General features: G+C 43.7%; 1 protein-coding gene across 1 annotated transcript in view; it reads left to right on the forward strand.

Moving 5' to 3' along the window:
* The window catches only part of LOC106575230 (low-density lipoprotein receptor-related protein 1B), a 162,685-nt gene that overhangs the window by 108,686 nt on the left and 37,368 nt on the right, over positions 1-16,631 (forward strand). Inside the window, exons 66-72 of the mRNA XM_082964378.1 lie at positions 287-406; positions 4,027-4,143; positions 4,580-4,822; positions 7,744-7,853; positions 9,053-9,185; positions 15,058-15,317; positions 15,730-15,853. Coding sequence (XP_082820504.1) covers positions 287-406; positions 4,027-4,143; positions 4,580-4,822; positions 7,744-7,853; positions 9,053-9,185; positions 15,058-15,317; positions 15,730-15,853 — 1,107 coding nt within the window. The remainder of the gene's footprint in view (positions 1-286; positions 407-4,026; positions 4,144-4,579; positions 4,823-7,743; positions 7,854-9,052; positions 9,186-15,057; positions 15,318-15,729; positions 15,854-16,631) is intronic.

A 16,631-nucleotide genomic window follows, 5' to 3' on the forward strand; every position in this document is an offset into this window, starting at 1 on the left:
AGAGGGTGTGGAGGAAAAATGTACTTTCTCTATTGCTCCACACCCTAGTTTTGTATGCCACATATAACATGATTTGTGTGAATTTGATTGAACTACAATACATGTGTATTGCTATTGTTTTGGTACCTTCAGTTGCATTAGCCTACAAGTTTTGCCATTTTTATATAGACTGGTTAGCTGGTCCTTTTTGTGGTATACGTGATGACGTCTCTTTTCGTCTTTATCCTTCAGAGTTTTAACTCCCTGTCTCTTTTCTATCTCCTGTGCCATCGGTCTCCATCCCCAGCTGAGAGTACCTGTTCTGCCAACCAGTTCCAGTGTAAGAGCTCCATGCACTGTATCTCAGCCCTATGGGTGTGTGACGACGACCCGGACTGTGCTGATGGATCGGACGAGGCCAACTGTGGTGAGATCTACTGTTCTATTTCTATTGTACTACAGTGCCTTCAGAAAGCATTCACACACCCCTTGACTTTTTCCACATTTTGTTGTGTTACAGCCTGAATTTAAACTGGTTTAAATTTAGATTTTGTGCAACTGGCCTACACACAATACCCCATAATGTCAAAGTGGAATTATGTTTTTTGAAATGTTTACAAATTAATACAAAATTAAAAACTTGAGTCATTATGTATTCAACCCCTTTGTTATGGCAAGCCTAAATAAGTTCAGGAGTAAAGATTTGCTTAACGTGTCACATAAGTTGTATGGACTCACTCTGTGCAATAATAGTGTTTAACATTATATTTTTATGACTACCTCATCTCTGTACCCCACACATACAATTATCTGTAAGGTTCCACAGTCCAGTAGTGAATTTCAAACACAGATTCAACAACAAAGAACAGGGAGGTTTTCCAATAGCTCACAAAGAAGGTCACCTATGGGCAAAATAAATAAAACAAGCGGACATTGAATATCCCTTTGAGCATGGTGAAGTTATTAATTACACTTTGGATGTATCAATACAACCAGTCACTACATAGATATAGGCATCCTTCCTAACTCAGTTGCCGGAGAGGAAGGAAACCGCTCAGGGATTTTACCATGAGGCCAATGGTGACTTTAAAACAGTTACAGAATTTAATGGCTGTGATAGGAGAAAACTGAGGATGGATCAACAACATTAATCTAAATGACGGAGTGAAAAGATGGAAGATTTTCCAAAACATGCGTCCTTTTTGCAATAAGGCAGTTAAGTAATACTGCATAAAATGTGGCAAAGAAATTAACTTAATGTGCTGAATACAAAGGATTATGTTTGGGGCAAATCTGGAGCAGGTTGAGAGCTTCAAGTTCCTTGGTGTCCACATCACCAACAAACTAACATGGTCCAAGCACGCCAAGACAGTCGTGAAGAGGGCACAACAAAACCTATTCCCCCTCAGGAGACTGAAAAGATTTGGCATGGGTCCTCAGATCCTCAAAAGGTTCTACAGCTGCACCATCGAGAGCATCCTGACTGGTTTCCTCACTGCCTAGTATGGTAACTGCTCGGCCTCCGACCGCAAGGCACTACGTAGGGTAGTGCGAACGGCCCAGTACATCACTGGGGCCAAGCTTCCTGCCATCCAGGACCTCTGTACCAGGCGGTGTCAGAGGAAGGCCCTAAAAATTGTCAAAGACTCCAGCCACCCTAGTTATAGACTGTTCCCTCTGCTACCTTACGGCAAGCGGTACCGGAGCGCCAAGTCTAGGTCCAATAGGCTTCTAAACAGCTTCCAAGCCATAAGACTCCTGAACACCTAATCAAATGGCTACCCAGACTATTTGCATTGCCCCCCTCTCCCCCTCTTTTACACTGCTGCTACTCTCTGTTGTTATCATCTATGCATAGTCACTTTAATAACTCTACCTTCATGTACATATTACCTCAACTAACCGGTGCCCCCGCACATTGACTCTGTACCAGTACCCCCCTGTATATAGTCTTGCTATTGTTATTTTACTGCTGCTCTTTAATTATTTGTTATTTTTATTTCATATTCTTATCCATATTTTTTTTTTAACTGCATTGTTGGTTAGAGGCTCGTAAATAAGCATTTCACTCTAAGGTCTATACCTGTTGTTTTTGGCGCATGTGAATAATAAATTGTGATTTGATTTGAAATCCAACACAACACATCACTGAGTACCACTCTTTATATTGTCGATCATGGTGGTGACTGCATCATGTTATGGGTATGCTCATCTGCAAGGACTATGGAGTTTTTTAGGATAAAAAGAAACAGAATAGAGCTAAGCACAGGCAAAGTCCTAGAGGAAAACCTGGTTCAGGTTGCTTTCCAACAGACACTGGGAGACAAATTCACCTTTCAGCAGGACAAAAACCTAAAACACAAGGCCAAATATACACTGGAGTTGCTTACCAAGAAGACGTTGAATGTTCCTGAGTGGCCTATTTACAGTTTTGACCAAAAATGGCTTGAAAGAGTATGGCAAGACATAAAAAAATGGCAACTTGACAGAGCTTGCAAATATTGTACAATCCATGTGTGCAAGACTTACCCAGAAAGACTCACAGCTGTAATCGCTGCCAATGTCAATTCTAACAAAATGTAACAGAACAAAATGTGGAGTAAGTCAAGGGGTATGAATACTTTCTGAAGGCGATGTATGTTATATTAAATTCTAGTCTACACTCTTAGAAAAAAGGGTTCCAAAAGGGTTCTTCAGTTGTCCCCATAAGAGAACCCTTTTTTGGTTCAAGGTAGAACCCTGTTGGTTTCCATGTAGAATCACCAAAAGGGTTCTACCTGGAACCAAAATGGTTTCTTCAAAGGGTTCTCCAATGGGGACAGCCGAAGAACCCTTTTAGGTTCTAGATAGCAACTTTTTTTATAAGAGTGTAGTCTAGTCTAGTCTATTGTAGCAATTTTTGATCTCAATGGAATGGCCTACTCTAAAGGGACATTTGTATCTCAACTTTGTGACTCGTACTATATGCAAGCTTTGAGCAGCTAAACGCAAACGTGTAGACTTAAATTGAATGTGATAGATAACGTTATGCAGACATCAAATGGCATGTTTTACTGATGACCACCTCATTAATGCTGACTGGTCTTTGATATGCTCATAAAGCACTTGTTAATATGGCCAGCTCCAGAGATTAGCTGGAGGAGGTTAAGTCCTTTTACTGGCTCTGCCTCTCATCAAATGGACTGCTAGGGATTGACCTTGGCATTTCCACTGCTGCCTGTGCATTTAACGGTGACATTTAGGGGGATTGAGGGGATGACAGTAAGGTCTCTCTATGATTTGAGTCGTTCTCTCTGGTTTTCAGTCAGTGTTCAATTTTTTTTCTTTTCTCTATGAGTCATATTTGAAGGTTTCTTCTCGTCCAACCTGGCAGATATTAAGCATGAGAGGAGACGTACACGCTTACAGAACATATTGTATACACCTACTGGCTTTGACTTACCTTCACTGGCGAGAAGCAACAACATACGAGTTCTGGAATTCCCAGCATCTTGTTTTTCTTTCTTAATTCTAGAACGTGAATATAAATCTTTCAGGCATGGGAAGGAATGCATTTAGTATTCAACTGTCGCGGTGTGCTCAGGTCAAATTTGAATTCTGTTAATGTCATACTAAGTCTGGGAATTAGCTCTCGAGCATGGTACTGTGTGGTTGTCAATTAAGAATGCATTATGTATTTATCTATTCTCCCGATAGTTGGATTAAAAGTCTGACAGGGAGATGAGAGGAAATCACGTTGCTGATTTCACAGCGTTGGGACAACATGTAAAGACGGATTACTAGGTTGTTATTTTAGAAAGAAGACAGGAAAGTTACTGTTCTCCTAGTCTTTCTTCTTGACAGTAGCAGGCGTTTGTATACAGTATGTAAAGTAATGTCTTACTCTTTATTGGTCATCGTCTTGTTGTCTTCCTTAGAGACAACTCAAGGGACTGACGATCACGGTCGCGCACACCTGGCGCTATGCAAAACATCAACACGGCTACCGGTTCAGACCCTTTGCTTGTTTTGCGTCTTTATGGACTGTCATGTTGTTTCTGTGCCTAGATGAGAAGACTTGCGGTCCTCATGAGTTCCGGTGCCAGAACAACAACTGTGTCCCGGAACACTGGAGGTGTGATGGACAGAGCGACTGCGGAGACAACTCAGACGAACAGAACTGCAGTAAGTCCCTTGTCTTCGGTCTCTTGTTTAGGCTGGAAGGAATGAACTTGGAATGAACTTTTGGATAATTCTATATAACTTGCGTACTCCCTGACACTGTAACTAGAGCACTGTGTTTTGGGCGATCATGTGACGTAGCGAAATGTTATCCTGTCTTTAAAGCCTTCTCCAGAAATGACAACTGCACCAAAAATGAAAGTGATTGTCTGAGTATGAGGCTGGATCATCTGACATAAAAAGAAAAGGGGAACGTTCGATGAAAACGCTTCAAAGGTTCAAATCCAGGTCGTGTGACATGACTCCGCAAAACAAAGCGACCTAATATAACCACCAACAAGTACTTCTGCTTGGTATGATGAGGAATGCCCTGGGGAAACAGGCCTCACTGTCATGCGCCTAAAATCACTGTCGTTCCTTATTCCCTTACACCTCTCAGAGCCAGCCACCTGCCCCTCCAGGGACTTTGTGTGTGACAACGGAGAGTGCATCTCTGCTCGTTTCCGTTGTGATGGTGACAGTGACTGTGCTGATAGCTCTGATGAAAAAGGCTGTGAGACTCGCTCGTGCCCTGCGGACCAGTTCCAGTGTCTCAATCACCTCTGCATCTCCAACAAGTGGCTCTGTGACGGCCGGGAGGACTGTAAAATGGGGGAGGACGAGAGGAACTGTCAAGGACCTGGTATGAGCTCATAGAAACACACGCACGCACACACACACACACACACACACACACACACACACACACACACACACACACACACACACACACACACACACACACACACACACACACACTTGATTACTTACTGTATAGCTGTTGGATAGGTGTTGCTGGCTGCGGGTGAAGGTGGGGACTTGCTTTCACTGTCTTACTCAAAGCCTACAACCATGTTAATACCGCCCTCTGTTGGAATGCATGCTTGTGTGCGTCACATGCTTGTGTTCGTTTGTGTTTGTTCGTGTTCAGCAACGGTTTCCGTTTTATGACGTCACCAGTAAGCATAGATACAGTTGGCTTACTGTCTTACATTGAAAGCTAGAAAATAGCCCTTAATATCTTCAGAAACAGAGTTATTCCCGCACGTGGACCAATTCTCAGTTGACAGCAATTACAGATTTCACTCCACTGTAGTATATCCTGACACTCACCTTTATTCTAAGATTCGTAATCCCTTTGTGCTTCATTGCATGAATTGAATGCATGGCAAACTTTAAGTCTTGTGGAGAAGTAAATGCAAGGCCAGAGTAGCTTCAAGGCACTTCAAATCTTGAGCAGATGGTTCAATATCAGCAAGCTGGCCTTCTCTCCTGTCTGCTAACTACAGGTGTGAAATTAAAATGAGCTGTATGTCTCTCCCACCGAGATGTCTCCCTCTATCTCTGTCTCTCTCTCTCTCTCTCTCTCTTTCTCTCTCTCTCTGTCTTTCTGTCTGTCTCTCTGTCTGTCTGTCTGTCAATTCAATTAATTTTGCTTTATTGGCATGACGTAACAATGTACTGTACATATTGCCAAAGCTTACTTTGGAGATTTACAATATTAACATAATTTAAATAATAATAATCAATATTGTCTCAACGGGACAACAGTAACAACAAAAATCAAGGGTCAAAATAACCATACAGTGAACAATAACAATAAGCATACAGTAGAGGACATGTGCAGGTTGATTGGTCTGTCAGACACTGTCCCTCATCTTATGGCAGGCAGCAATGTAGTGCGCTGCCAACCCACAGCTCTCGGCGTCCTCCCCCAACAGGACGGGTAGCATATTCTCATCAGAGAGGTCTTTGAAACCTTGAATAAGGGTTTCAAATTTGGGGAACTGACACTCAAAAGAAATTATGTTTTTGACATTTTGTCAGGAAATGCAGCTCCGTCTCAGGTTCTGCTGTGGTGCTGTGGTTGGACAGCCTTTCCTCTACAGGGAGCCATGTTTTCCTGTCTACCCTTCTCAATGGCAAGGCTGTGCTCACTGAGCCTGTACTTTGTCAAGGTTGTTCTAAGGTTTTGATCAGTAACCATGGTCAAATAGTTTGCCACGGTGTACTGTCTATTTAGGGCCGTATAGCACTGCATTTTGCTTTGTGCTTGTGTTTCCCTGTAAGTAATGTAGTTTTGTTTTGACTGTGTTGTAATTTGGTTTATTCTGATTGATTGGATGTTCTGGTCCTGAGGCTTCAGTGTGTCAGTAGAACAGGTTTGTGAACTCAGCCCCAGGACCAGCTGGATGAGGGGACTCTTTTCTTTGCTCAGCTCTTGGTATATCAGGGCTTGGTAATGATATGAGAGGGGGTCACTGTATTTTAGATGTTTCCAAAACTTAATTGCTCTTTTTTGAGGTTTTATTATTAGTCGATATTGGCCTAATTCTGCCCTGCATGCACTGTTTGTAGTTTTGGAGGAGAGTCTTACAGAACTCTCCATGCAGGTTTTCAATTTGGTTTTTGTCCCATTGGGTGAAATCTTGTTTTGCAAGTGGACCCCACACCTCGCTGCCATAAAGTGCAATTGGTTCAATGACACATTCAATTCGTTTTAGACAAATTTGAATAGGCATTTACAATTTAATTTGTTTTTTTTTAATGGCGTGGAATGCCCTGCGTGCTTTCTCTCTCGGTTCATTCACTGACTCATTAAGGTGTCCAGTTTAGCTTATTTTTTTATCTAAGTAATTGTAATGTGTGCAGTAATCTATATATTTTGTACCAATTGAGAAATTTGGTCTAATTCCCTGAGATCTAGGAATAGGTCTGTCTCTCTCTGACTCTTCTCTCCCTGTCTATTCTCTCTCTCTCCGTCTCTCTCTCTCTCTGTATCTCTCTCTCTCTGTGTCTGTCTGTCTCTCGCTCAACTCAGTTGCTTTATTGGCATGATTTAACAATGTACATATTGCCAAAGCGTACTTTGGAAATGGAACGATTCATTAGCAACGTCATCAATATTATCACAAACAGGAAAATCAAGGGTGGGGTTGGTGGGGTTGAAAATAAACAACACAAAGACATACAGGTTTGTTGGTCTGTCTCTCTCTCTCTCTCTCTCTCTCTCTCTCTCTCTCTCTCTCTCCTCTCTCTCTCTCTCTCTCTCTCATAATAACTTGTTTTTAATATTTTAGCTGAGTACTTTCTTTATATATTCATATGGAGAGTACCTGTGGACAGTTGTGGCTGTAAATTCCTCCAATTGGGAGGGCCACACCGTGATATGCATGAAAAAGCTTTTCCCCCCTCTCTCCCAGTGAGTCCAGATGGGAGTGAGACTGAATTGCTCTGATGGGTCCAAAGTGCTCCAAAACACGCTAGGAATAGCACTCAGAATGGACCCTCTGAAGCAGCTCTGTTTCTGTATCTGCAGCCATTGTGTTGCACTTGTATACCAGGTGGTGTCGTGGCCAGTTGAGAAGTATTTTCAGCACCGGTTTAATGGGGATTGTCTATGTCGTCAGCGTCTTTTGTCTAGAGTGGTCCTGTGTGATTCAGTCGGTATGAGCGTGGCGCTAGCAACATTAAGGTTGTGGGTTCAATAACTACACATAATACAAATGTATGCACTCACTGTTCTGTCAGTCATTTTGAATAAAAGTGCCTCATCTGTTTCAGCGGTCCTTCCGTCCTGCGCCCTGAGTGAGTATGAGTGTGTCGGGGGAGGCTGTGTGTCGGCCCGCCTGAGGTGTGATGGCCAGAGAGACTGCCCAGATGGATCTGATGAGGTGAGTGCTCTCTGATGAAGCCCTAATTGTAGTCCCTGATAGTAGCCGCTGAGCCTCATCGTCTGTGCGATAATGCAGGATACCTTTCATGTCTGTTGTCCTTTAATGTATGGCATTTGTTCATAAGGTCATCGACGTGTGAAAATGTGTCCTAATTATCTTGGCCCATATTTTCATGGGAAATCCCCCTGAAATGTTGTTGTATGATTGCCAGCACGACTGGTGGTTTTGTATGATTGCCAGCACGACTCGTGGTTTTGAATGATTGCCAGCACGACTCGTGGTTTTGTATGATTGCCAGCACGACTCGTGGTTTTGTATGATTGCCAGCACGACTCGTGGTTTTGTATGATTGCCAGCACGACTCGTGGTTTTGTATGATTGCCAGCACGACTCGTGGTTTTGTATGATTGCCAGCACGACTCATGGTTTTGTATGATTGCCAGCACGACTCGTGGTTTTGTATGATTGCCAGCACGACTCGTGGTTTTGTATGATTCCCAGCACGACTCGTGGTTTTGTATGATTGCCAGCACGACTCGTGGTTTTGTATGATTGCCAGCACGACTCATCTGTGTAAAGATTGCTTTTGGCAATCAACATCCTTATCTCTCAAATACCTGGATACAAGTAGTGTGGGAATGTTTGCCTGTTTCCTCCAAATGTCAGGGTCCCGTAGGATCTCAGTGTAATTAAAACAATGCTTAATTCAGAGTCACCTCCATACAGTGGCAGCCTACCTCTTCTTTAATGAGGTCTTTCTCCACAGCCAACAGAGTCCCCTGGAGAGAGCAACGTCATCCTAGACTCATGCATTATATATTAAAGCAATCTCACCAAAGGCCAAGTATTTTGCGCCAGGGGACATGTTGATTAATTCAACCTATAACTCACAGTTTATAACACATCCATCCCTCTGTCATGTTTTGTAAAAATATAATTCACATTTCATCTGAAAATGACAATGGACTAAATCTTCTTCTTCTTCACATACATCATAATGTAATGTTAAGACTTGGACAAGCCATATTGAGACCTGGCAGTGGAATGGCTTGGTGGCGGACAGGGGTGTATGTGTTTGTTGTTTTTGAGGTGTGTGTGTGTGTGTGTGTGTGTGTGTGTGTGTGTGTGTGTGTGTGTGTGTGTGTGTGTGTGTGTGTGTGTGTGTGTGTGTGTGTGTGTGTGTGTTGTGCCGACAGGTAGACTGTGTGAGGGAGTGCAGGGAGGATGAGTTCCTGTGTCTGAACAGAGCTCACTGCATCCCCAGCCGCTGGCACTGTGATGCCCTGCCTGACTGTGTGGATCACAGTGATGAGCATAACTGTGTCCAGGGTGAGCCTAGAACACACACGCACGCATGCACACGCTCATCACACACACACACACGCACACACACACACACACACACACACACACACACACACACACACACACACACACACACACACACACACACACACACACACACCCAATGTTCTTTACAACATGTGTGATGTATTATTCACTCAGTCAGTATTATGTAAAAACTGTGTGTCCATTGCTGTCTCTTCAGTCAGAGTGCTCTCTGTAATTGTGAGGAAATGTTGATGGGTACAGTGGTGGAAAAAGTACCCATTTGTCATACAGTACTTGAGTAAAAGTAAAGATACCGTAATAGAAAATGACTCAAGTAAAAGTGAATGTCACCCAGTAAAATGTTAATTGAGTAAAAGTCTATAAGTATTTGGTTTTAAAAGTATCAAAATAAATGTAATTGCTAAAATATATTTAAGTATCAAAAGTAAAAGTATAAATAATTTCAGATACCTTATATTAAGCAAACCAGACAGCACTCATTTATTTTTTTATTTTTTATTTTATTTTTTATTTACGGATAGCCAGGGGCACACTCCAACACTCAGACATCATTTACCAGCAAAGCACTTGTGTTTAGTCAATCTGCAAGTTCCGAGGTAATAGGGATGACCAGGGATGTTTATTTTTTTCTTGATAAGTGCATGAATTTTCCATTTTCCTGTTCTGCTAATCATTCAACATTAGTACTTTTGGGTGTCAGAGAAAATGTATGCAGTAAAAAGTACATTATTTTCTTTAAGAATGTAGTGAAGGAAAAGTACATGATGTCTAAAATATAAAAAGTAAAGTACAGATACCCCCAAAAACGACTTAACAAAAAATAATTTAAAGTACTACTTAAGTACTTTACACCACTGGATGGGAGAGGCAAGTAGAAAGTGGGTTGCAGTATTAATCAATATAAAGAGAAACAGCTGTTCCCTCATCTTCTCAGAAAAGCATTCAAGTTCAACCTATTGCGGCTTCGAGTCTGACTCGAGTCACAAATTTCATGACTTGAGACTCGACAGAAAATAAAATAACTCGAGACTTGACTTCGACTTGGAGTCTCAAGACTCGGGACTTGACTTTGACTAGAGACTGATGACTAAATTATCTGGCCAGGTTTGTCAGTCATTTTGAGGCACAGAGTCTCAGTGCATTCATTTACACGCAGTCAGACACAGTAGTCGCAGCATTGCACTTGCAAAACGAACGTGTAACAGATTGGCTAGTGAAACACACACACTGCCCACTGATTGGACCAGCAAACGGTCAATTAACACAGGTTGGGTGAGCTAGTGAACAGATTGCTAATTTGCTGTACAGCTATAGGATCAGGAGCAGAGCAATGTCAAATTGTAGGGAGATGATTGCCATAAATAAATATGTAGCTCCAAAACATTTTGATAATAAAGAATATTAACGTTTTATTTTGCAAGCGCACCATCAATAGGGCATCAAGCAACAATTGCTAGAATAGGACGACTGGTCTTTTGGTATGTCAAAATTGCTTGAAATTGATAATGTACTCATAAAGCTTGCATTTGGAATTTGTTGTTCAAATTAATTATTACATAATCAACATGTGTAGTAGACTTGATAATGAAAAGGGCTGCCTAGAGGCATCAATAAATAGACAAAGATTTGTAGTTGAACAAGTCATTGTGTGTGTAAATATATATATATATATATATATATATATATATATATATATATATATATATATATATATATATATATATATATATATAGTTGAAGTCAGAAGTTTACATACACTTAGGGTGGAGTCATTAAAACTCGTTTTTCAACCACTCCACACATTTCTTGTTAACAACCTATAGTTTTAGCAAGTCGGTTAGGACATCTACTTTGTGCATGAAACAAGTAATTTTTCCAACAATTGTTTACAGAGAGATTATTTCACTTATAATTCACTGTATCACAATTCCAGTGGGTCAGTGTCACACCCTGACCTGAGAGAGCCTTTTTATGTCTCTATTTAGGTTTGGTCAGGGTGTGATTTGGGTGGGCATTCTATGTTCCATTTTCTATGTTTTGTATTTCTTTGTTTTAGCCGGGTATGGTTCTCAATCAGGGACGGCTGTCTATCGTTGTCTCTGATTGGGAACCATACTTAGGCAGCCCTTTTTCCAACCTGTCCTTGTGGGTAGTTAACTTTGTTTGTGGCACTTTGCCCTGTAAGCTTCACGGTCGTTTTGTATTGTTTATTGGTTTTGCTGGCGACATTCAATAAAGAGGAAAATGTACACTCACCACGCTGCACCTTGGTCTACTTCATCCGACGGTCGTGACAGAACTACCCACCACCAAAGGACCAAGCAGCGTGGCCATGAGAGGCAGCCCCAAGCGAGATTGGAGGAGAGAGCTATGAGAGAGCTGCTGTGTTGGTGCATGAGGCACGACATTCGCCCTACGGAGGGTGTCCTCGAATTGATGTCACCCGAGTCAACTCTCCATACTCGTCCTGAGGTGCATGCTAGCCGTCTGGCGAAGACTGTGCCAGCACCACGCACCAGGCCTCCTGTGCGCCTCCCCAGCCCTGCACGTCTTGTGCCAGCTTGGCGCTCCAGACCTCCAGTGCGCCTCCACAGCCCGGTGAGTCCTGCGCCCGCTCCACGCACGGTTTCCCCAGTTCGCCTGGAGAACCCAGTGCGGCCTGAGCCAACTCCCCGTGCTTACCGTGGCGAGTATTTGACTGGTCAGGCCCCATGCTATGGGGTGATGCGCACGGTGTCGAGGCCGAGCATCCACAGGCCGGTGTGCTCGGTGCCAGCGTCCCGCATTTGCCGGGGGAAGCGGTCACCCAGCCAGTACGGGTGGTGCCAGTCCTGCGCTCGAGACCGCCAGTGCGCCTCCACGGCCCAGTGTATCCGGTGCCTGCTCCCAGAGCCAGGCCTCCTGCAAGTCTCCCCAGCCTGGTGAGTCATGTGCCTGCTCCCAGAGCCAGGCCTCCTGCATGTCTCTCCATCCGGGTGAGTCCTGTGCCTGCTCCTAGAGCCAGGTCTCCTGCAAGTCTCCCCAGCCTGGTGAGTCCTGTGCCTGCTCCCAGAGCCAGGCCTCCTGCATGTCTCCCCAGCCTGGTGCGTCCTGAGCCAGAGTCGCCCGCCAGTCCGGCGCTGCCAGAGTCGCCCGCCTGTCCGGCGCAGCCAACAGCAAGGGACCTTGTGAAGATCTACAGTAAAATGAGTCCAATATCAACATAACCTGAAAGGCCACTGAGCAAGGAAGAAGCCACTGCTCCAAAACCGCCATAAAAAAGCCAGACTACGGTTTGCAACTGCACATGGGGACAAAGATCATAATTTTTGGAGAAATGTCCTCTGGTCTGATTAAACAAAAATAGAACTGTTTGGCCATAATGACCATTGTTATGTTTGGAGGAAAAAGGGGAAGGCATGCAAGCCGAAGAACACCATCCCAACTGTGAAGCACGGGGGTGGCAGCATCGTGTTGTGTGGGGGTGCTTTGCTGCAGGAGGGACTGGTGCACTTCACAAAATAGATGGCATCATGAGGAAGGGAAAATTATGTGGATATATTGAAGCAACATCTCAAGACATCAGTCAGGAAGTTAAAGCTTGGTCGCAAATGGTTCTTCCAAATGGACAATGACCCAAGCATACTTCTAAAGTTGTGGCAAAATGTCTTAAGGACAACAAAGTCAAGGTATTGGAGTGGCTATCACAAAGCCCTGACCTCAATCCTATAGAACATTTGTGGGCAGATTCTGAAAAAGCATGTGCGAGCAAGGAGGCCTACAAACCTGACTCAGCTACACCAGCTCTGTCAGGAGGAATGGGACAAAATTTACCCAACTTGTTGTGGGAAGCATGTGGAAGGCTACCCAAAACATTTGACCCAAGGTAAACAATTAAAGGCAATGGTACCAAATACTCATTGAGTGTATGTAAACTTCTAACCCACTGGGAATGTGATGAAAGAAATAAAAGCTGAAATAAATAATTCTCGCTACTATTATGACATTTCAAATTCTTAAAATAAAGTGGTCATCCTAACTGACCTAAGACAGGGAATTTTTACTAGGATTAAATGTCAGGAATTGTGAAAAACTGAGTTTAAATGTATTTGGCTAAGGTGTATGTAAACTTCCGACTTCAACTGTATATATATATACACACACACACACACGTATATACACACACACACAGAGTTCCAGTCAAAGGTTTGGACACACCTACTCATTCAAGGGTTTTTCTATATTTTTACTATTTTCTACATTGTAGAATAATAGTGACGACATCAACACTATGAAATAACACATATGGAAACATGTAGTTACAAAAAAGTGTTAAACAAATCAAAATATATTTTATATTTGAGATTCTTCAAAGTAAGCCCCCCTTTGCCTTGATGACAGCTCTGCACACTCTTGGCATTCTCTCAACCATCTTCATGAGGTAGTCACCTGGAATGCGTTTCAATTAACAGGTGTGCATTGTTAAAAGTTAATTTGTCGAAGCGCTATGATGAAACTGGCTGTCATGAGGACCGCCACAGGAAAGGAAGACCCAGAGTTACATCTGCTGCAGAGGATACGTTCATTAGAGTTAACTGCACCTCAGATTGCAGCCCAAATAAATGCTTTACAGAGTTCAAGTAACAGACACATCTCAACATCAACTGTTCAGAGGAGACTGCGTGAATCAGGCCTTCATGGTTGAATTGCTGCAAATAAACCACTACTAATGGCCACCAATAATAAGAAGAGACTTGTTTGGGCCAAGACACATGAGCAATGGACGTTAGACCGGTGGAAATCTGTCCTTTGGTCTGATGAGTCCAAATTTGAGATTTTTGGTTCCAACCACCGTGTCTTTGTGAGACACCGAGTAGGATGATCTCCACACGTGTGGTTCCCACTGTGACACTTGGAGGAGGAAGTGTGATGGTGTCAGTGTCCTTTGCTGGTGACACTGTCCTTGATTTATTTAGAATTCAAGGCACACTTAACCAGCATTCTGCAGCAATACGCCATCCCATCTGGTTTGCGCTTAGTGGGACTATCATTTGTTTTTCAACAGGACAATGACCCAAAACACACCTCCAGGCTGTGTAAGGGCTATTTCACCAAGAAGGAGAGATCCAGTGCTGCATCAGATGACCTGGCCTCCAAAATCACCTGACCTCAACCCAATTGAGATGGTTTGGAATGAGTTGGACTGCAGAGTGAAGGAAAATCAGCCAACAAGTGCTCCTTCAAGACTGTTGGAAAAGCATTCCAGGTGAAGCTGGTTGAGAGAGTGCCAAGAATGTGCAAAACGGTCATCAAGGCAAGGGTGGCTTTTTTGAAGAATCTCAAATCTAAAATATATTTTGATTTGTTTAACACTTTTTTTGGTTACTACATGATTCCATATGTCTTATTTCATAGTTTTGATGTCTTCACTATTATTCTACCATGTAGAAAATAGTAAAAAATAAAGACGAATCCTGGAATGAGTAGGTGTGTCCAAACTTTTGACTGGTACTGTATATGTATTTTTTTTATTGACAGTTATATTTGGGACTCGACTTGAGACTTGAACCTTGTGACTTGCTTGTGACTCAAAAAATAGTGACTTGATCCCATCTCTGACCCATATGAGTATTACTCTCCCAAGTGTAGGCCTGGCTACCCGGGAAAAATCTTATTTTCGCCAAAAAAAACATATTTTTGTTTAAAAAAACATATTTAGGGGACAAATCATATTTTGGTGAAAAATCATATTTTGTTGAAAAATCATATTTCGGTGAAAAATCATATTTTTGGTGAAAAACTATTTTGGCGAAAACTCGTATTTAGGTGAAAAAACATTTTGTTTCCTACGATATTGTTTCTCTTGCAGCAGCCCACTCTTGCCGTGCGGATGAGTTTATCTGTACCAACACACTGTGTAAGCTTTACATCTGGGTGTGCGATGGAGAGGATGACTGTGGCGATAACTCTGATGAAGACTCTGACATGTGTGCTAAACTGCCGTGTCCACCGAGCAGACCCTACCGCTGTAGGAACGACAGGGTGTGTCTGCGCTCGGAGCAGGTGTGCAACGGAATCGACGACTGTGGGGACAACTCCGATGAAGAGAACTGTGGTGAGTCCAATCATGTCTGTGAACTTTTGAACTTAATCATTCAGATGATCACAAATAACCCAGAATCACAAAGCTCCTCTGTTTTGTCTACATGTTTTATTTCACCTTTATTTTAGCAGGGAGTCCCATTAAGACCAATATCTATTTTACAAGGGAGTCCTGTACACACACACACACACACACACACGCACACACACACACACACACACACACACACACACACACACACACACACACACACACACACACACACACACACACACACACACACGTCCATCATTGTTAGTGTAAAAAATGAAAGCTGGAGATAGCAATAGCCTAGCTATGGTGTTGAAATGTGCCTGTTCTATCTTTGGCCCCATGGCTGTTACATTCTCCTTCTCCCCCTGGCTTGTCCTGTGTCCTGGATCAGAAGACATGATGCAGACCCCAAGGCCCTGTGGTAAGGTGGAGTTCACCTGCAGTAACCATCGCTGCATCCCGCAGCAGCTGCAGTGTGACCTGTTCGATGACTGTGGAGACGGGGGCTCGGATGAACTCGACTGTAAAGGTGGTACGTGGCTTCTAAAGTCTCTCGCTCTTCGATGTTGACCTTTGTCTCTCAATCTCTCTTTCAAAATATCCCTCCCTCAATATCGATCTCAATCTCTCTTTGTCTCTCTCTTTGTCTCTCGTTCTCTCGCGCTCGCTCTCGTTCTCTCTCGCTCTCTCTCTTACGCTCGCTCTCTTGCTCTATCGCGCTCGCTCTCTCTCACTCTCTCTCGCTCTCTCGCACGCTCTCTCTCTCGCACTCTCTCTCGCGCTCTCTCTCGCTCTCGCTCGCGCTCGCTCTCTCTTGCGCTCGCTCTCTCTTGCGCTCGCTCTCTCGCTCTCTCGTGCTCACTCTCTCCTGCTAGCTCTCTCTCTCGCACTCTCGCGCTCTCTCTCACTCTCTCTCGCTCGCTCTCCCTCGCTCTTGCTCTCTCACGCTCACTCTCTCGTGCTCGCTCTCTCCTGCTAGCTCTCTCTCTCGCGCTCTCACTCTCTCTCTCGCTCTCTCGCGCTCTCTCCCTCGCTCTCGCTCTCTCACGCTCACTCTCTCGCTCTCTCGCACTCACTCTCTCGCTCTCTCACGCTCACTCTCTCGCGCTTTCTCCCTCGCTCTCTCTCTCGCTCTCTCTCCCTCGCTCTCGCTCTCTCACGCTCACTCTCTCGCTCACTCTCTCGCTCTCTCGCGCTCACTCTCTCGCGCTTTCTCCCTCGCTCCCTCGCTCTCGCTCGCTTTCTCCCTCGCTTTCAGTATCTGTCTCTGTCTCTCCCCCTCTCTGTCTATATCTGTCTCTCTCCCT

Source organism: Salmo salar, chromosome 17 (assembly GCF_965601325.2).
Source record: "Salmo salar chromosome 17, fSalSal1, whole genome shotgun sequence".
Classification (NCBI taxonomy): domain Eukaryota; kingdom Metazoa; phylum Chordata; class Actinopteri; order Salmoniformes; family Salmonidae; genus Salmo; species Salmo salar.